The sequence below is a fragment of the Mesoplodon bidens genome, assembly GCF_964165515.1.
Source record: "Mesoplodon bidens genome assembly, chromosome: 5".
Classification (NCBI taxonomy): domain Eukaryota; kingdom Metazoa; phylum Chordata; class Mammalia; order Artiodactyla; family Ziphiidae; genus Mesoplodon; species Mesoplodon bidens.
This window is the reverse complement of record NC_138161.1, coordinates 67,754,989-67,776,440: the sequence shown is the minus strand read 5'-3', so window position 1 is coordinate 67,776,440 and position 21,452 is coordinate 67,754,989. Positions and strand designations below refer to the sequence as shown.

The following is a 21,452-nucleotide window of genomic DNA, read 5'->3' as shown; positions in this document are numbered from 1 at the left end:
ATCATTCATTCTCACAACTCCAAAGAGCATCTATATTCTGATGACTCAAAAATAAATATTAAAGACCTTTTCCCTCTCTTTGTCTGCTCTCTAAACAACTCTACTGACTCAAACGTATATTTCTCTCTTTCTAAGAACTGTTATTACTGCATATGAAACCATATTCCTAAAATGTTGTCTTTGACTCATCTCTCCTATCACTCCCTAATCCAGTTGTTGACCAAATTCAATAGGTTTTCATCTTCCATTCCTACAAGCAGCACACTCTGTTTCAGATCTTGACCATTTTAATGTACATTATCAAAAAAGCCTCCCAGTTGGAATCTGAAGTTTTAGATTTCAGGGTCTCTCTCTTCAAACCCACACACTAAAACATTGCTTTCTTTCACTTAATATTTCCTCAAAATTCCTCTGTAGTTCCCTATTTCCAAATACCTACAAAAGGCTTTCAAATTTTTCTCTGAATTGATCTCACTCTAGCAAAACCTCACAATTTCTAAAACCTTTACTCAATATTATTTTCAAGGCCCAAGTCATTCTTAAAGCCCTATCTAAATCCTACTTTTTCCATGAAGCTTTGCATGAATATTTCAGTCATCTACTACCTGACTAGCCTATAAATTGGTACATTATTTAAACTCTGATTCGTATAACTCAGCGCTTAATTAAGGCGTTATATTTTTTAAACTTAAGTCATAGTTATCTTCCTCATGTGGCCAGATTTTCTGATTTGACATCAGAGATCAGTTTCATACTTCATCCATATTCTCAACAAGTTCTTGTCATACTGAGGCCATAGAAGCATCCAATAAATATTTGTTGGTTAATTTACAACACAAGTAATTTGGCTGCCCCTGGCAACTCTGGGAATAAAGTGCCACATTGATTGTTATTTTATATCACTTTATTTCAGTTTTTAAATATGAAACTCAATAATTTAAAACAAATTAATACATTTATTATAAAACTAATAGCTATTTATCTTCATAGTTTACAAGGTATATTCCCTTTGGCCTTCCAGTAATCATGTGGGATCAATATTATATTCTTTCTTCAAATGATAAATCAAACTCATAAATGTGGAGTGACTTGTCCAAGGTCACATAGCTAGTAAGTGACAGAGCTAAATCATAAGCCCAAATACTCTGTCTCCAAGTACAGTGTTCCTTTCCCTACATCTATGTTCCCTCTTGAAAATGTAGTAATATATACACACATACTATCTTTTTTAATCATAAACTCGTATTTCCCTTTTTATATTTCACCTTTCTCAATTTTTAGATTTCATTATTAAAATATTTCATCATTAGATTCCATTAGACAGTTTGCATATAAGTTTAGACTGTTTTTTTATGTTTACAAAGTCTTTATATTTGGGATGATAAAAATACATAAGCACCTCTCCTCCCAAAGGCTCTTCTAATTATTTCAAATTTGGAATAAATCACTAACCATACATCAGCAATCCTAGAGTAATCACAGGTGCTGCAGTTGCATCTGAAGCAAAGCCAGATGTGAAACAGATGCAGCACCACCAGAGTTACAGATCACTGATATCAGGTAAGTGCTTTAACTTTGATTGGCACAGGATTGGGATGGGTGGAGCTGGCCTAGGAAAGGCTATTAGGAGACCTCAGTTTCTCCAAGTGATTTCACCCCGGACCCTGATCGGACCCTCCCAGCTCAGCTTCCACCATCCTTATCAAAGTTTAAAGCACTTACCTGATATTAGAACCTGAAACTCCAGCACTGTTGCACTACATCTGTCTTACTTCCATTTTCTCAAGTAGGTACAGCTGCAGAACCTGCTCCAGCATCTGTAGCTCACAGTGTTGTATCACAGTAGATATCAGCTGCTAAAACTAAAAATATTTAAGCTTAATTTTATTAGGAACTTATCATTTCAAAAATGATTTTTCAACATTAATAGTTTCATTTTAGTTACTTACCATTTGGATAGGGTGTTTCACATAAAGTTAGAAATTCAACGATAGGATGATCCATTTCAAGCACTGTAATTGCTTTTCCATGCATGATGGTTAAACTTGGTCTTCTGCAAGCTTTGTCATAGGACAGTCCACCAGAAAATATTATGAATGGTTCACTACAGAGGAAAAAAAGTTAATGAGACTGAGTTCTTTAAGATGACACAATCTCACAGTATTGAGGCAAAAAGGAATGGGCTTAGTAGGGATTATATACAATAATTTGACAGAGAGTAAAAGCCTTTCCTGGCCCCAAATATCTCACCCAACAATTTACTATTCTACCATTTCCTTTTTTCTGGATGTATATTCTCACCATTAAAATTACTAATGAATCAATCTAAAGATGTTGAGGTGAGATGGGGGAAAGGCAGTGAGGTTGGTGAGAGGGGAAGATGCTCACTGACTCAGCAGAACATCTTCACATATATTAGTTGGTTACCAAACTCTAAATTACTACTATTAGAATATTAGGCTATGTTACTTTATCATATTAACCAGTAGGCAGGTGGGACCCCAAATCACTAAGAAATAGAGGCAAATTTCAACATGAAATGAAATGTGACAGTGGCAAGCCCAGAATGGTAGAAGGTAACATGAAAAGTCTACATAATAGAGTTTCTGTGGGAAAGGGTTATGACAAACAGATGGAGAAAACTAATATGTAATGGGAAAATGATTCACCAAAAGTAAATGTGACCTTCTTCTCAACTTTACCTAGGGTCAGCCAGTTCTATTTAGCTTGTAAAACTAACTTCGAACAAATTTTTTCATTTCTGTTAACTGCAAGTTACAGTTAGATAATAGAGTGGGGCTGAAATGACCATAAAATATCATAGCTGTCAGAAAGTTATGAAATATCTTCAAAAGTTTTCATTTTTTTCTCAAATATCTATATCCTTATTATATGTATATAAAAGAAAATGTGTGTTGATATAAAGTATTTTTCAATAGGACCAAACTGAAAATATTCTCCAAAAAATTTTTAAAGGAACTAGACACTTTTATTGTACCAAATTCCTTGAGAACATATGTTTCTCTAAATAATTCACTTCTATCCATCTACTAAACTGAAGAATCTACTTGTTTCTAGAACTCACTCCATAAGATTTCCCTTTCTTTTCCATTTTGTATCGTACATAATACCAAACATTATCAAAGGGACATTTGCTAATCTTATGCTGGCTATGTAATAACAACAAAAAACCCTTTAAAAAAGTTTCCATCAAAACCTACATATAAAATGCCTTCACTAATTTTTATTTAAAGTTCTGTCTTAATATTTTCATACAAATATTTGAGTTGTAAGCTAAAAAAGGGAAAATGCTCTAATTTATTTTCCTTGAGTCTTGCATCAATTGACTTGAGTTAGTTTTGCCCCAGTAATTAGACATATTAATTAGCACCAACCTACTAATGGTGGTATTAAGAAGCAAGTTTGTTTTTTCTATGAAATACATAGTACTTAGATTATTTAGAAGACATCTTCAGATTTAAAAATCATTTTTAATGAAATGAGTATGGGTTTTTGCACCTCTGCTGCTTTGTTTTGCAACAAAGTTCATGACTTGGAGAACATAATATCTTTTCAGAAATATTGAGCTTAACTATCTGCTCCAAATATTAATAAAGGGCATAAATATCTATTTTGCCCATGTAAAAGTGGGTGAATTTACTCTCATCTCCTAGTACTAATCTAAACATAGGATAAGAAGCAATTTACTCTCCCTTATTTGTAAGCACATTGGAAAATGTCTTTTCTAGTATTCAAAGGAGGCACAATCTTTTCTGCTCTTATTATGACTTTGCATCACAAAACCCTGGGTCTGAAGTAATTGTTGATATACATGCACTTTTCTGTAAATTACTGAATGATTGAATAAAAAGCTATTTCCTCAGGAAAATGCTCAGGGAACCACTCATGGATAATTGCATTAGATATTTAATTATCACATTAAATCCTCAGAAGTATTGTTCTCATTTTATTAATGAGGTTAAATAACAATTAAGCAGAAAAACCCAAAAGAAAACTGAGATCTATCAGCCTTCAAAGCCTATTCTCCTAAATTGTGGTCTATACTGCCTGAAGTAATAAATAGCTACAATTTACTGAATGTTTACCACGTGGCATATATTGTGCTCTGTGTATATATAAAGTAAGTTTTATGTAATCCTCACAATCTTGTAATCCTCAATCCTGATGAGAAAAGTACTATTAGCTCAATTTCATAGATAAGGAGTCTGGGCTTAATGCAGGTTAAATAACTTGTTCAGGGTCAAGCAGCTAGTGAGTGTTTATCATTTCTAGTCTAATAGTTCTCAAACTGTGGAATACACCTTAATAGGTGTTCTAAAAAATTAAATAAATAAGTAGATAAATAAATAAATAATTTGACAAACACTTGCAAAGTATATATATCTCCCTTCTGAAATTTTATAACTCACGCCATATATTAAATATTCTGAAAAATTGTAAAGAATCCAGTTTGTTTAAATAACCCAGAACTTTTCATATTTCTCAAAGTTATTTGATTACAGACCTTTTTTTCCATGAATACAATTAGTAATTAAAGGGATACACTTTGGTAAGTGCTATCACATGAAACTGCCTGCTTTACTAATTAATACAAGTGTGTCTTGAGAGATTTATCAGATGGATTAAGAAATAAATAACCATATGATTGATAATGTCTTCATACATAAAGAAAACATTAATAACAATTAAATATTACTGATAACAACTTAGATAAATCTCAAAGGCATTATGTTGAGGAAAAGAAGCTAGGATCAAAGGTTACATAATATGTAATTACACTTATATGACATCTCAAAAAGGCAAAACTATAGAGACAGAGTACAGACCACTGGTTGCCAGGGGTTAGGTGTGGAGAAAGGTGTGACTGTAAGGGGATAGTATGAGAGAATTTTGTGGATATGGAAATTTTCTGTATTCTTATTGTGGTGTCAATTTCAGGAATCTATACATGTGCTACAAATCCACAGAACTGTACACCAAAAGAAAAAAAGTCTACTGTATAATTTGTAAAATAGATATAATAAAAAGCACTGAGCCTTATTGTCTCAATGAAAGCAACAGGATTAAATAAATTGTGTAACATAATGTAATACATGTTAAAATAACATTTGTTGAGTATTATGATGTGCCAGGTATTGTGTGAAGAACTTTACATGCATTATTGTATTTAACCCTCCCAATGAGAGAACTACTACTATTATTCCCACTTTATAGATGGGTATACTAAAGCTTGGAGAACTTAACTACCCATGAAGTCTTATCTCTAGGTGACCCCAACATGAAGGGATTACAAAACTAGCAGAAGGTTATTTTTATTAACTACAGAGAACCTGATAATGCTAGTGATAGCAGGTAAAGAGATCATTATTCCTTTTTTTTTAAACAATAAAATTATTAGGGCCTCCCTGGTGGCGCAGTGGTTGAGAGTCCGCCTGCCGATGCAGGGGATACGGGTTCGTGCCCCGGTCTGGGAGGATCCCATATGCCGCGGAGCGGCTGGGCCTGTGAGCCGTGGCCGCTGGGCCTGCGCGTCCGGAGCCTGTGCTCCGCAACGGGAGAGGCCACAACAGTGAGAGGCCCGCATACCACAAAAAGAAAAAAAAAAAAAAAAAAAAAAAAAAAAAAAAATTATTAAGCCTTGAGGCCATTGTGATTGGAGTCTCAGTAAGCAAACTGATGACTGGGGACCAATGATTCCTGAGCAGAATGGTTGTTTATCCCTAGAAATGTAAAGCAAGTTTGTGAATGGCTAGTTTAAGATAAAATTAAACAGAAAACATACCCTTTACATCTGTTACCTATGCAGCATAGGTAAGGCTGCAGCATATATGGTAAGGCTCTTCTTAAAGTTCCTGCTCATGCTACAGCCATCCCAATTTTTGACTTCACAAAATATTTGCTGTATACTAAATGGAACGGAAATATAGCTATCTATTTCCACTTCCAGACTATGGCCCATTTTGCTGTGGCAACACCTTTCAGGACTCAACTTCAGTGCCCCTCTGTTTTTGTAGTCTCCTTTTGTTCTGAGCTGTGGATCCACTGCTTCTAGAAGAGGCTTTTCTAATACAGTTGTAATCACAACAAATTGACACAATGTACTACAGTGCATAGTAAGTGGCATGATAGTAATTATGACTAGTAATACATAATTATTTCACATTAGAAATCTGAAGAATTACTTCTACACAAAGTTGAGCTACCAATTACTAGAACAAAGCAATTTAGAATCAGTTGAAAAATATTAACAGTGAGAAATAACATGGCTTTGATGATGATAGTAATAACTTTTTTTATTAAGAAATCCACTATGTGCCTCTCATCAAATTTATGATGTTACAAACTTTATGCATAATTGAATTTGATCCTCACAATCATCACAGTGAGATAGGTATTGTTGATGAGAAAATTAAATTTTAAAAGAGTTAATTAAAATTTTCAAGGTCACATAGCTGTCTTACTCCATAAGCCAATGATCTTTTTTTTTTTATATATATCTTTCTTGGAGTATAATTGCTTTACAATGTTGTGTTAGTTTCTGCTGGACAACAAAGTGAAACAACTATATGTATACATATATCCCCATATACCCTCCCTAATGAGCTTCCCTCCCACCCTTCCTATCTCACCCCTCTAAGTCGTCACAAAGCATCAAGCTGATCTCTCTGTGCTATGCTGCAGCTTCCCACTAGCCTTCCATTTTACATTTGGTAGTGTATATATGTCAGTGCTACTCTCTCACTTTGACCCAGCTTCCCCTTTCACTGCTGTGTCCTCAAGTCCATTCTCTACGTCTGCATCTTTATTCCTGACCTGCCACTAGGTTCACTGGTACCATTTTTTTAGATTCCATATATGTGCGTATGTGCACATATATGTGCATATGGTATTTGTTTTTCTCTTTCTGACTTACTTCACTCTGTATGACAGGCTCTAGATCCATCCACCTCATTACAAATAACTCAATTTCGTTCCTTTTTATGGCTGAGTAATATCCCATTGTATTTATGTGCCATATCTTCTTTATCCATTCATCTGTTGATGGACATTTAGGTTGCTTCCATGTCTTGGCTATTGTAAATAGTGCCGCAATGATCTTAATCATTATTTTAAACTGCCTTGCCTTGAATTCTTGATTTCTGAAGTACATTTTCTTCACGTTTACCCTTTTCTCCCTTCATCTGGCACCATCCTATCTTCCATCCCTTAAATCCCATCTCAGGCATCTCCTTTCCTAAGAAGAATTTCAGTGATTTCTCTTCATTGTTGTCCTTCCTACTCCCTTTAGGCAAGGTTAGCTGTCCTTTTGCTGTGCTCTCATAGCATGTCTCTATAAAAGCACCTCACATGTTGTATAGAAACCACGAGTTTATGGGCTTACTTCTGGTATTAGACCATAACAGATTCAAAAGCAGGCAGTAATTTCTATTTTAGTTTCCCAAACAAATTGCACAATGCACATTATGCAGTAATAACTTAATACATTTTAATTGAATTAAGCTACATATTGTTGAGTACCTCATAAAAAATACATTTATATATAACAAAATACATGTCATAAAGTCCATGGATCATGTACTTTATCAGGGAAAAACCTCTCACGCCTTCACATGAACCTCTTTATTCTCATTTTACAAACTAGGGTTTCAAATTTCTTAGTCTATAGCAAATAAAAGACTAGATACTAGTGGATAACACAATGGAAATTAGAAGTCCCAATAGCCCAAAACTGAAGGATAGAGAAGCACTTTCAAAAACAAATACATAAATGAAAAGAAAAAAAAAAAAACACAAGCTGCTAGGAACAGTTATTAAGTGTGAAGTGCTCAACTGCTTCAATAGTCCTTGAAGTGCAACACTGTATAACAATGGATGTAAATAACACTGAGCCTGAAGACTCAAGCAAAGTTTAAGTTATAAACACTGTTTTAAGAAGGAAAAGAATATATGTAAAATATTTTCATCCATAATGATTAAATTTTAAGTGTTTTAATACTTTAGTTACAATAGTAATAAAACCATGATCATTTTTACTAGTTATACATAGTAACATTAGGCTGGGCTAAAGAGGTATTGATCCATCTATCTACTATACCTTGAGAAGAGTAGCTATAAGCAAACATTAAATGCACCTATGACAACAGGAAAATATTCTAGTGTGAATATTTAAGAAATATAAAGTAGAATTATCCAATTTAGACTTAAAATAAAACTAAGGTCTAGGCAAGATTTGTAATTATGGTAATTCTGGATGAGAGTATTGCCACTAATAATTACTGTAAGTATAAACATTGCTGATGCACAGGATATGGCTGCTGTATATACAAGATAAATTTCTATTAAATATTATTTTTTATTTAATTTTCTGTATCTTAAAATTTAGCACTATTGTATTACGGCAATATACATAAATGTTTACCTTCCCAACTAACTATAATCTTTCCAACTTCAGAATGTAAGATCCTAAAGTACAGAGACTTGGTTATGTATTTAATTCATGCGTAATACCAACAGGTACATAGCTTCTGCTGTTTAATAATGTTGAATGACTGCTGCTTGTAATTGCATGGCCCAAAAGTCCTACATTGTTAAAAATGTATATAATACTCATCTGAATATTCATATAAATTTTAAAATAATTGAGTTGCTATTTATAATAACGTTGACATCATACATTTGCCAGTTGAACAATAAGAAATCTGTTATTATCAATGAAGAAGATTCAGCCAGTTAATATAATTATGTAAAACTTTAAACAATATATAAACATTAAAGGTTATCTGAATTTCTTGTCTCTGTTTCTTACATATTTTCCCATAACTCTCAAAGTAAAAATGCATACCTGTTTCTACAGGTTTTGTATTCTACTTTAAGAATTGGTTTGCAAGATTCAGATTTTCTTCCTTCTCTTTGAGTTTTTCCTAAAGAAAGAAAAAGGATTTTATTAAATATGATTTAAATTGTACTAACCCATGAGAATTTTAAAAGCTTGATTAAAGGAATATTTTTTAAATGTAATTATGTGTTTTTCATAATACAATAAACACATTTCTATGTATCCTAACATATTTGTTAAATTTATAAACAATTTGTTGAGCCCTAATAATTGACTGTTATATAAACAATAAAGTTATTTGTAAACATCATATTTGTATTGCTTCACATTCTCCATGTATAAATACAGTATCATATAAAGTTATTTTAATTATTTAAGTTTCAAGATAAACAACTTCAGAATTGAAGACACACACATACATACGTATCTGCATAATGAAATGTATAATGAAAAATCCATACTAGGCTGAAAATTTTACCTATAAAACAAGCAAAGCCCTTTCTTATGCAGAAAGATTTGCCATTTAAAACTTATGAAAATCTTTGCCTTTTCATCAAATTTATTTAAAGGAAAGTCCATTAGACAATGAACACTGATGGTATATTTCATGATTTTTAAAAATTTTAATGATGTCCTCTATTTGCATAAAACAAAAATAATAGTTTCTTATAAGGGAAGCATTATGTTGTTTAGACTCCATAAGAGTCTGAATGAAAGATCAAGAAGAGTTTAAAATGGAAATAAAGCTACTTCTGCCTATAACATACTTATCTTTCTAGTTATGATTTTACTTATAATTCTACGTCTCATTTTGATAAAATTCATCTGTTTTTCAAGATATGTTTGTTTGTTATTTTAATAACTACCCTATTTATTCTTGTATTGCCACAGCTGTTTATAGACACAGAAACCTATTATGTAGAGAGATGTTTACATGCATATAAGTTAAAATTTTAGAATAGCTTCAGAATGGCAAAGCCAAATCCAACTAGGATGTCAGGACAATTTTATCCAATTTGCTTAACGGGCTATCAGCATAGAATACACCTTATCTGCTCCATGGCATGCTTTCTGAAATTGCCTTCTCTTTCTTTTATCTTATGTCAACTAAAGAGGCAACCCAATAATAAAATATTGGTCAATATCATTCACATTGTAAAACAGGATTAGAAGTATCTATATTGTATGTGAAAAAGAACTGCTGACATTAAATATATTATATATGAAAAAGAATTGCTGATATTAAATATAGATCATTACAAAGAGACAACTTTGGCTCAGGGACTCACTCTGAACAGTGGTCTTAGAGGTGAGGAACATCTGGTTGGTGATTACTAGTTTTGATAATGAATGGAAATAGAGAGAACTGAAGGAAGTGACAGAGTCAGCAAAGAGACCCATTCTTCTCAGTTGATGTTTTTACTATCCAGAGCTTCTCTAATAATTGCCAAACCATTAGTTGACCAAAACAGTATATTTGCAGTTGTTTATATATATGGGACCAACTACTATTTTTCAATCAATAAATATCACTTTCATGCACTGATTTTAGTAGAAAAGAATAATTGTTTTATTAATTAATGTTTTACTTCAATTTCCAACTCTAATAATTAATTTGGGGGTGAAGCCTTTCTGTTTTGATTATATTCATTGCCTGTCAGTAATTGAAATATGCTTAAATGTCACATTGCATAAAACAACAGTATCAACAACTGCATTTATTGCTTTTCCTTATGTTCCGAGTACTGTATTAAGTGGGAGGATGCAAAGAAATAACTGACTACCAAAAAGCTTAAAATTTACTAAACTGAACAAAACAATTTTTGAAAATGACAACATGAGGTACCATAAACAAGTGATAGACATGAAGTGTTGTAGGCGTTGAGAATAAAACTGTGGCTTCCTTTTACAATAGAAGACTTATCTAGATTTTCACAGAAGACTTTCTAGAAGCTAGATTAAGCATTAAAAGATAGAAGTTGGCTAGGAGAGTATAAGAAAAGACATGAAGGCAGAATGTGCCTAGTATGTTGAGAGAATAATGGATAAGCCAAATTGGGCAGATTAAAAGATTAATGTAGAAGAAGAGTGCAAAACGGCTGATGAGGTACAAAAGAGCCATACAATGGCAATCTATAAAACCAATTTGAAGTATAGACAAGGGAGAGTCATTGGAAGCTTTCAAGTTGGGAAATAATATGTGTAAAGCAATGTCTCAGAAATATTAATATGGATTTATTTAATAAATTTTGAGGATGTAAGATACTGATAATGGAAAACAAGGAGAAGATAATCACAACTGTGCAGGAAAAACTGAAGAAAAGTGAACAGTCTCAAAGAAAAGTGGGATACTATTAATCACACCAACATGTGCATCTTGAGAGTACTGCAAGGAGAGGAGAGAAAGGAGGAGAAAAACACTCACAGAAATATTGGTTGAAAATGTTCTAAATTTTTTGAAAAGCATTATTTATACATGTAAGAACCTCAATAAACTCCATGTAGGATAAAATCAAAGAAATCTACTCCCAGACACATCAAGGTAAAAATACTAAAAGCAAAAAATATCTATATATTGAAAGCAGCAAGAGGAAAATGATTCATTGTATACAAGGGAGCCCCAATAAGATTAATAGCTAACTTTCTTACCAAAGACAATGAAGCCAAAAGGTAGTGGAATGACATACTTAATGGACTGGGGAAAAAAAAAAACAAAACCCTGTCAACCAAGAATCAAAGTTCATCAAAATTATCTTTCAAAAATGGAGGTGAGGGCCTCCCTGGTGGCGCAGTGGTTGAGAGTCCGCCTGCCGATGCAGGGGATACGGGTTCGTGCCCCGGTCTGGGAGGATCCCATATGCCGCGGAGCGGCTGGGCCCGTGAGCCATGGCCGCTGGGCCTGCGCATCCGGAGCCTGTGCTCCGCAACGGGAGAGGCCACAACAGTGAGAGGCCCGCATACCACAAAAAAAAAAAAAAAAAAAAAAAAAAAAAAAATGGAGGTGAAATAAAGATGTTTCCAAATAACAAAAACTGACAGAATGTGTTACTAGCAGAGCTCCCTTTCAAAAAATACTTAAGTTCTTCAGGCTGAAAGAGAGTAATATGAATCTACACACACACACAAAAAGATTACAAGGAAAAGTAATTAATGTAGATAATTATAAAAGACAGTGTAATTGCATATTTCCTCTCCAATCTTAACTGGTTAAAAAAGCAATGTAAAAAGTAATGTGTATATAATTATAATATGGGATATATAATATATTTGAAAATAATAACACAAAGAAGGTGTATGGGAACAAGGTTACACTGGAGGAAGAAAGTGACACCAAATGGCAACCTGAGTCCACAAGAACAAAGGAAGAGAACCACAAATAAGAAGCAAAAAGGCTAATGTAACAAATTTTATACATACATATGTGAGTTTGTATATATATATATATATATATATATATATATATATATATACACACATACATATATACATATATATAATATATACCCTTGAGTAAATAACAAATGGGTCAAAGAAAAAAACCAAGAATATTGTAGAACAATGTAAGGTACAATGCTGTTCATACAATGAACAATGTTCACAACATTGTTCAACAATTGTAGAACAATGTATAATACAACACATCAAAACTTCTGAGATGAAGCCTAAGCAGACCAGAGAGGGAAATTTATACCTACGAACAGCTATGTTAAAAAAAAATATATGAAATCACTAACCTAACCATTCACCTTAAGTCACAGAATTAAAGAACAACCTGAACCTGAAGCAAAAAGAAAGAAGGAAATAATGAAGATTTGAGCAGAAATTAATGACATAGAAAAGAGAAAAATATAGAAAATCAATTAAACTAAAATTTGATTCTCTAAAAAGATCAAGAAAATTGACAATCCTTTAGCTAAACTGACCAGAAAAGAGGCAGACAGACAGAGATAAAAGACTTACACACACACACACAAAAGATGGAACATAATTACCTATTTCAGCCTGAAGGGGCTGGAGTGTGCCCTAGGCTACAACTGGGGGTATGCAGGACAGAGCCCGAGTCCGCCACTGAAGCCCCATTGTTAGTGTGTGCAAGAAGGGAAGGGTGGAGCCCCACCAAAACATGCTTGCAGTGGACACAGCTCTGCCTCTGTGAGCTCTGGGAGTACACAAGCACCATGGGCTGTCCACACTCAGAGGCAAGGCTGAAATCTGTGCTGATCCCCAGGAACCACACAACTTTGGAAGCGGGGCTGAAATTTGAGCAGTGTCCTGGTGGCTTTTGAGGATTTATGCCATCATCTCCTTTGTAAGCTCAGTGCCTAAGGAATATTCGAGCAGACTACTGGTACTCCCGTGGCTGTGTGGATCCAGCATTAGCAGCTGCCAGAACATGCAGAGGCAGGGTCGAGGTGTGGGTTGACTCCATAGGTCTCGGCGGGTCCCAGTGCCTGATTTCAGTGGATCTGTGCCAGCATATCTATGCTGGTGGACTGGTGAGCACAGCGCCTGAGGGACATCTGGGCTGATTGCTTGCATTCTCAAGGCTGAGGCAGGGCCAAGGGCAGTGCCAACAACAGTACACTTTGTGAGCCCACACAACAGGTAATGGGCTAGACCACAGAGCGCACTTCCCAATAGACAGCTCCTGTGGAGGAACAGTCAGTGGCTCTTCTTCCAGTGGAAGTGTTTCAGTCCCACCTACCTCACACCACAGCTTAGAAACGGATCAGGGAGCTTCTACTCCAACAGTTGGGGAACATACCCTATCCCCAACAGGGCTGTGTAAACCACAGAGCAAAAAGGAGGCCCCGCTCAACATCCAGTGCAGGCTCTGATCACCACAACACCAGCCACACCCCACATCAAGAGGATAACAGGCAGCACACACTGAGGAAAGCCAAAGAAGGCATCCATACTAAAAACAGCCCTCTAACCAAAAATATTAGACTCACACAGGCTACACAGGGATGGTCCCACATAAAAACAGCCCTTCAAGACCACAGTAGATAACTGTTTCTCCTAAATTCGTAGAGTCACAGAAATATAAAATGAAGAAGCAGAGGAACCACTTCCAATTAAAAGAACAAGAGAAATCCCCTGAACGAAAAAACAATTAAACAGATCTCTCCAGTCTACCAGATCCTGAGTTCAAAAAGGACGTAATAAAAATACTGAAGGAATTAAGAAAGGCTATTAATAGAAATGCAGACCACTGTAACAAGGAACCAGAGACTATAAAGAGGAGCCAATTAAAATTAGAAAACTAATTTGCTGAGCTAAAGCAATAAATACCAAACTACATAATTCAGAAGAACGAATAAGTGATCTGGAAGATTAGAATGGAAATCACCCAGTCAGAACAACAGACAGAAAGACCAATTAAAAGAATAAAAACAAAATGAAAGCAACATACAAGACCTATGGGCTAATATAAAGCAAACAAATTTACACATAATAGGGATCTCAGAAGGAGAAGAAAGAGAAAAGAGGATTGAAAATGTATTTGAAGAAGTTACAAATAAATTGGCTGAAAACTTGCCAAATCTAAAGAAGGAAATTATATCTAGGTACAAGATGTACAGAGGGTCCCCAAAAAGATGAACCCAAATAGACCTACACCAAGATATATTATAATTAAAATGGCAAAAGAGAGGATTCTAAAGGCAGCAAGAGAAAAACAAAGAGTCAGTTACAAGGGAACTCCCATAAGGCTATCATATGATTTCTCTACAGAAACACAGACCAGAGGAGAGTGGCAAGATACATTCAAAGCCCTAGAAGGGAAAAACCTGCAACCTAGGATACTCTATCCAGCAAGATTATCATTTAGAATAGAAGGAGGGATAAAGAATTTCTCAGATAAGCAAAAACTAAAGGAATACAGCAATACTAAATCTAACCGAAAAGAACTAGTGAAAGGACTTATCTAAACAGAAAAGAAGCAAGACTCTATAGGAAAGAGAAAATCACAGTTGGAAAGCAAATCACTTTAAAAAGCCAGCACATAAATTCAGAAAATAAAAAAAAAATTTTTTGAACGTGATGAAACTACAACGAATAGCAAAAGGATAAACATGAAGATGTAAAACAGTGCATCAAAATCATAAAATGTTGAGGAGGGGTGTAAGAAAATGGAGATTTTTTAAAAATGTGTTTGAGCCTATATGACTACAAGCCTAAAGCAAGTAGATATAGTAATGGGTTAATACACTTGAAAAACACTAAACAGAAATCAAAAACATAAAATAGATTCACAAAACCCAAAAAGAACACAAGCATAATACAAAAGAAAATTATCAAGCCATAAAAGGAAAGACAAAAACTAAAAGAAAGGAACAAAGAATACAAAATCAACTGGAAAACAAGGTTTAAAATGGCAATCATCAAAAATTCCCTTAAAGGTCAATGCACTAAACATTCCAATCAAAAGGCAGAGAGTGGCAGATTGGATAATAAAACAAGAGCCCACAATACACTCTATAAGAGATTCATTTCAGGGCTAAAGACACAGACAGAAAGTGAAGTGATGGAAAAAGGTATTTCATGAAAATGGATATGAGAAAAAAGAGAGTGTAGTAAAAAGAATTCTACACCATGACTAAGTGCTATTTATCCCAAGTGTGCAAGGCTGGTTCAACATTCAAAAACCAATTGGTACAATCCATCATATCAATAGGCTAAAAAAGAAAAACCACATCATCATATAAATAGATGCATAAAAAGCATGTGACAAAATCCAACACCTATTCATGACAAAAACTCTCAGTAAACTAGAATGAAACTGAGCAGGACCCTGAAAGGCCTTCTCAGAGACAGACACCCCACTGTGTCCCCAGCTTCTTGTTTGTACAGGAAGGTTTAGCTTCCTAGGCCTTTGCCAAGTTCCAAAGAGCACCTTTAATTAAAGAAGTGAGAAAATACAGGAACAAAGGAAAACAGCTAAGCAAGACAAAATAATATTAATTAGCCATAAAACATCATGAGGACACTTAGCTCCTCCACAAGAGCTATAGATAATATTTGGAGCCATATCCTTGAGTTGTTTTGCAGATACTAAAAAAACCCCACCAGGTGGAAGAAGTTAACTGCATGCTGACATCAGCATGTAGACCCCAGACTAGCTGGAACCAGAAAGTTGATGATCGAGATTTTAGAAACATCACCCTGTTATGTCACCATCAACCAGCCAGAGAACTGAGCACAAGCTGATCATGTACTCTGCAACCCTCTCCCTCACACTGTCTTTAAAAGCCCTAAAAGCCAATGGGGATTTCAGGTCTTTTGAGCATGAGCTGCCCATTCTCCTTGCTTGGCTCCACATTGGGCGCTTTGCAATAAATGCTGTACTTTTCTTCACAAAAACCCGGTATCAGCAGATTGACTTTATTGCACACAGGCAAGTGTACCCAAGTTTGGTTCACTAACAGAAATAGATGGGAACTTTGTTAACCTGATAACACCCACCAAAAATCCTATAGGTAATATGGTACTTAATGGTGAGAAACTCAAATCTTTCCCACTAAGATTAGGAACAAGGCCAGGCTGTCACCTCTCACTACTGTTTTTCAACATTGTACTGAAGTTCTAGCTAATGGAATAAGACAAAAATATGAAATAAAAGGTATACAGATTGGAAGGAAGAAATAAAACTATCCATCCATAGATAACATAATCACCTATGTAGAAAATCCAAAAGCACTGACAAAAAATCTGGAACTAAGAAGTGATTATAGCAAGGTTGCAGGATACATTGCTAATATACAAAAGTCAATTTATTTCCTATATACCTGCAAAAACTAAGTGAAATTTGAAATTGAAATACAATACCATTTACATTAGCATCCCCCCAAATGAAATACTTACGTATAAGTCTACTGAATATGTACAAGATCGACAGGAGTAAAACTAAAAAACGCTGATGATGAAATCAAAGAACTAAATAAATGGAGAGATATTTCATGTTCATGGACAGTTAGACTCAATATTGTCAAGATGTCAGTTTTCCCAATGTAGTCTATAGATTCAATGCAATCCCAATAGAATTTGGGATTTTGTGGATACCAACAAACTGATTTTTAAAGTTTATATGGAAAGGCAAAATATCTAGCATAGCCAACACGATACTGAAGAACAAAATGGGAGGGCTGAAAGTACTGGGACTTCAAGATTTACTATAAAGCTAAAATGATCAAAACAATGTAGAGAGAGATATACAAATAGATCAATGCAACAGAATAGGGATCCCAGAAATAGACCTCCATAAAATAGCCAACTGATCTTTGACAAAAGAGCAAAAGCAATACAATGTAGCAAAGACAGTCTTTTCAACAAATGATGCTGGAACAACTAGACATCTACATGCAAAAAAAATGAATCTAGACACAGACGTTACACTTTTAACTAAAATTAACTAAATTAACTAAAAATGGGTCATAGATCAATTTGTGTAAACACAAAACTACGTAACTCCTAGAAGATAACATAGGAAAAAACCTATCTGACCTTTGGTATGACTTTTTAGATACAACACCAAAGACATTATCTATGAAAGAAATAATGGGTAAGTTCGACTTCATTAAAATTAAAAGCTTCTGCTCTGTGGAAGATAAGAGAATTAAAGACAAGCCACAGACTGGGAGAAAATATTTGCTAAGGCACAGCTGATAAAGGATTGTTATCCAAAATTTATATAGAACTCTTAAAAGGCAACAAGACAACCAACCCAACAAAAAATGAGCCAAAGGTCTTAACAGATACCTCACCAAAGAAGACATACAGATGGTAAATGAGCATATGAAAATATGCTCCACACCATATGTTACAAGGGAAATACAAATTAAAACAACGAGATACCAGGACACATTTATTAGTATGGCCAAAATCTGGAATACTGACAACATCAAATGCTGAAGAGGATGTGCAATAACAGGAACTCTCTTTCATTGCTGATGGGAATGCAAAATGGTACACCGCTTTGGAAAACTGGACAATTTGGCAATTTTGTAAAAAACTATACATACTGTTATCATAGGATCCAGGAATTGCACTCCTTGGTATGTACCCAAAGAAGCTGAAAACGTACGTCTACACAAAACTCACACATGGATGTTTAGAGCAACTTTGTTCAAAATTGTCAAAACTTGGAGGCAACCAAGATGTCCTTAAATAGGTGAATGCATAAATCAATGGTGGTACAACCAGATAATGGAATAATATTTGGCATTAAAAATAATGAGCTATCAAGCCACGAAAGACATGGAGAAACCTTAAATGTATGTTACTAAGTGAAAGAAGACAATCTGAAAAGGCTACATATTGCATGATTCCAACTATATTCTGGAAAAGGCAAAACTACGGAGAAAGTAAAAATGCCAGGGGTTGTGGGGGAAGAGGGTGAGGGAGAGATGAATAGGCAGAGCATGAGGATTTTTATGTTATTAAAACTACTTTGTATGAGACTAGAATGATGGATATAGTCATTATACATTTGTCCAAATCCACAGAATGCACAACACCAAGAGTGAACCCTAAGGTAAACTATGGACTTTGGGTGATTATGATGTGGAAATGTAGGTTCATTACTTAAAACAGATGTACCATTTTGCTTGAGGATGTTGATAATGGAGGAGGCTACTCGTGTGCGGGGCAGGGGGTTTATGGGAAATACTTGTATCTCGTTCTCAACTTTGCTGTGAACCTAAAACTGATCTAAAAATTGTCTTTAAATCTAAATATATCAGTAGAAGGACATGTGCTCACTCCCTCTTGTGAGAGCACGGTAATCACAAATAACTGCTGAACAATCATTGACAGGAAGACACTGGAACTCACTAAAAAAGATACCCCACATCCAAAGACAAAGGAGAAGCTGCAATGAGACGGTAGGAGGGGTGAAATCACAATAAAATCAAATCCCATAACCACTGGGTGGGTGACTCACAAACTGGAGAACAATTATATCACAGAAGTCCACCCACTGGAGTGAAGGTTCTATGCCCCACGTCATGCTTCCCAAGCTGGGGGTCCGGCAACTGGAGGAGGAATTCCCAGAGAATCAGACTTTGAAGGCTAGCAGGATTTGATTGCACAACTTCTACAGGTCTAGGGGAAACAGAGACTCCACTCTTGGAGGACACACACAAAGTAGTGTGTGCATCAGGGCCCAGGGGGATGAAGGAGTGAACACATAGGAGATGAACCAGACCTACCTGCTAGTGTTGGAGGGTCTCCTGCAGAGGCGGGGGGTGGCTGTGGCTCACTGAAGGGACAAGGATACTGGCAGCAGAGGTTCTGGGAAGTACTCCTTGCGGGAACCCTGCCAGAGTCTGCCATTAGCCCCACCAAAGGGCCTGTAGGCAGCAGTGCTGGGTCGCCTCAGGCCAAACAACCGACAGAGAAGGAACTCAGCCCAACCCATCAGGAGACAAGCAGATTAAAATTTTAATGAGCTCTGTCCACCAGAGCAACACCCAGCTCTACCCACCACCAGTCCCTCCAATCAGGAAACTTGCACAAGCCTGTTAGAGAGGCTCATTCACCAGAAGGCAGACAACAGAAGCAAGAACTACAATCCTGCAGCCTGTGGAATGAAAACCACATTCAGAGAAAGATAGAAAAAAAAGAAAAGGTAGAGGACTATATACCAGATGAAGGAACAAGATAAAGCACCCCAAAAACAACTAAATGAAGTAGAGATAGGCAACCTTCCAGAAAAAGAATTCAGAATAATGATAGTGAAGATGATCCAGGACCTGGAAAAAAATGGAGGCTAAGATTGAGAAGATGCAAGAAATGGTTAACAAAGACTAGAAGAATTAAAGAACAAACACCTAGAAGAATTAAAGAACAAACAAACAGAGATGAACAATACAATAACTGAAATGAAAAATACACTAGAAGGAATCAATAGCAGAATAACTGAGGCAGGGCTTCCCTGGTGGTGGAGTGGTTGAGAGTCTGCCTGCCGATGCAGGGGACACGGGTTCGTGCCCCGGTCCGGGAAGATCCCACATGCCGCGGAGAAGCTAGGCCCATGAGCCATGGCCGCTGAGCCTGCGCGTCCGGAGCCTGTGCTCCACAACGGGAGAGGCCACAACAGTGAGAGGCCCGCGTAATGCAAAAAAAAAAAAAAAAAAAAAAAGAATAACTGAGGCAGAAGAATGGATAAGTGACGTGGAAGAAAGAATGGTGGAATTCACTGCTGTGGAACAGAATAAAGAAAAAAGAATGAAAAGAAATGAAGACAGCCTAAGAGACCTCTGGGACGACATTAAACACACCAACATTCACACTATAGGGGTCGCAGAAGGAGAAGAGAGAGAGAAAGGACCCGAGAAAATATTTGAAGAGATTATAGTCGAAAACTAACCTAACATGGGAAAGGAAATAGCCACCCAAGTCCAGGAAGCACAGAGAGCCCCATATGGATAAACCCAAGGAGAAACACGCAGAGACACATAGTAATCAAATTGACAAAAACTAAAGACAAAGAAAAACTGTTAAAAGCAACAAGAGAAAAATGGCAAATAACGTACAATGGAACTCCCATAAGGTTAACAGATGATTTCTCAGAAGAAACTCTACAAGCCAGAAGGAAGTGGCACAATATATTTAAAGTGATGAAAGGGAAGAACTTACAACCAAGATTACTGTACCTGGAAAGGATCTCATTCAGATTTGATGGAGAAATCAAAAGCTTTACAGACAAGCAAAAGCTAAGAGAACTGAAAACCACCAAACCAGCTCTACAGCAAGTGCTAAAGGAACTTCTCTAAGGGGGAAACACAAGAGAAGAAAAGGACCTACAAAAACAAACCCAAAACAATTAAGAAAATGGTCATAGGAACATACATATTGAAAATTACTTTAAATGTGAATGGACTAAATGCTCCAACGAAAAGACAGAGACTTGCTGAATGGATACAAAAACAAGACCCATATATATGCTGTCTACAAGAGACTCACTTCAGACCTAGGGACACATTCAGAATGAAAGTGAGGGGATGGAAGAAGATATTCCATGCAAATGGAAATCAAAAGAAAGCTAGATTAGCAATACTTATATCAAATAAAATTGACTTTAAATAAAGAATGTTACAAGAGACAAAGAAGGACACTACATAATGTTCAAGGGATCAATCCAAGAAGAAGGTATAACAATTATAAATATATACACACCCATCATAGGAGCGCCTCAATACATAAGGCAAATGTTAACAGCTGTAAAAGGGGAAATCAACAGTAACACAATAATATTGGGGGACTTTAACACCCCACTTTCACCAATGGACAGATCATCCGAAATAAAAATAAACAAGGAAACACAAGCTTTAAATGACACATTAAACAAGACGGACTTAATTGATATTTATAGGACATTCCATCCAAAAACAACAGAATACACTTTCTTCTCAAATGTTCATTGAACATTCTCCAGGATAGATCATATCTTGGGTCACAAATTAAGCCTTAGTAAATGTAAGAAAACTGAAATCGTATCAAGTATCTTTTCCAACCACAACGCTATGAGACTAGCTATCAATTACAGGGAAAAAAAACTGTAAAAAATACAAACACATGAAGGCTAAACAAT

The 21,452-nt window shown here is 35.6% G+C and overlaps 1 protein-coding gene across 6 annotated transcripts in view; it reads right to left on the bottom strand.

Annotated features, from left to right (window-relative positions):
• Positions 1 to 21,452, bottom strand: part of STXBP5L (syntaxin binding protein 5L) — a 380,840-nt gene that overhangs the window by 168,454 nt on the left and 190,934 nt on the right. For all 6 annotated transcript variants that reach the window (XM_081235109.1, XM_081235110.1, XM_081235106.1 and 3 more), the window contains exons 10-11: positions 8,864 to 8,942; positions 1,950 to 2,104 (exon numbers count right to left, since the gene is read on the bottom strand). In XM_081235109.1, the coding sequence (XP_081091235.1) occupies positions 1,950 to 2,104; positions 8,864 to 8,942 (234 nt within the window). The remainder of the gene's footprint in view (positions 1 to 1,949; positions 2,105 to 8,863; positions 8,943 to 21,452) is intronic.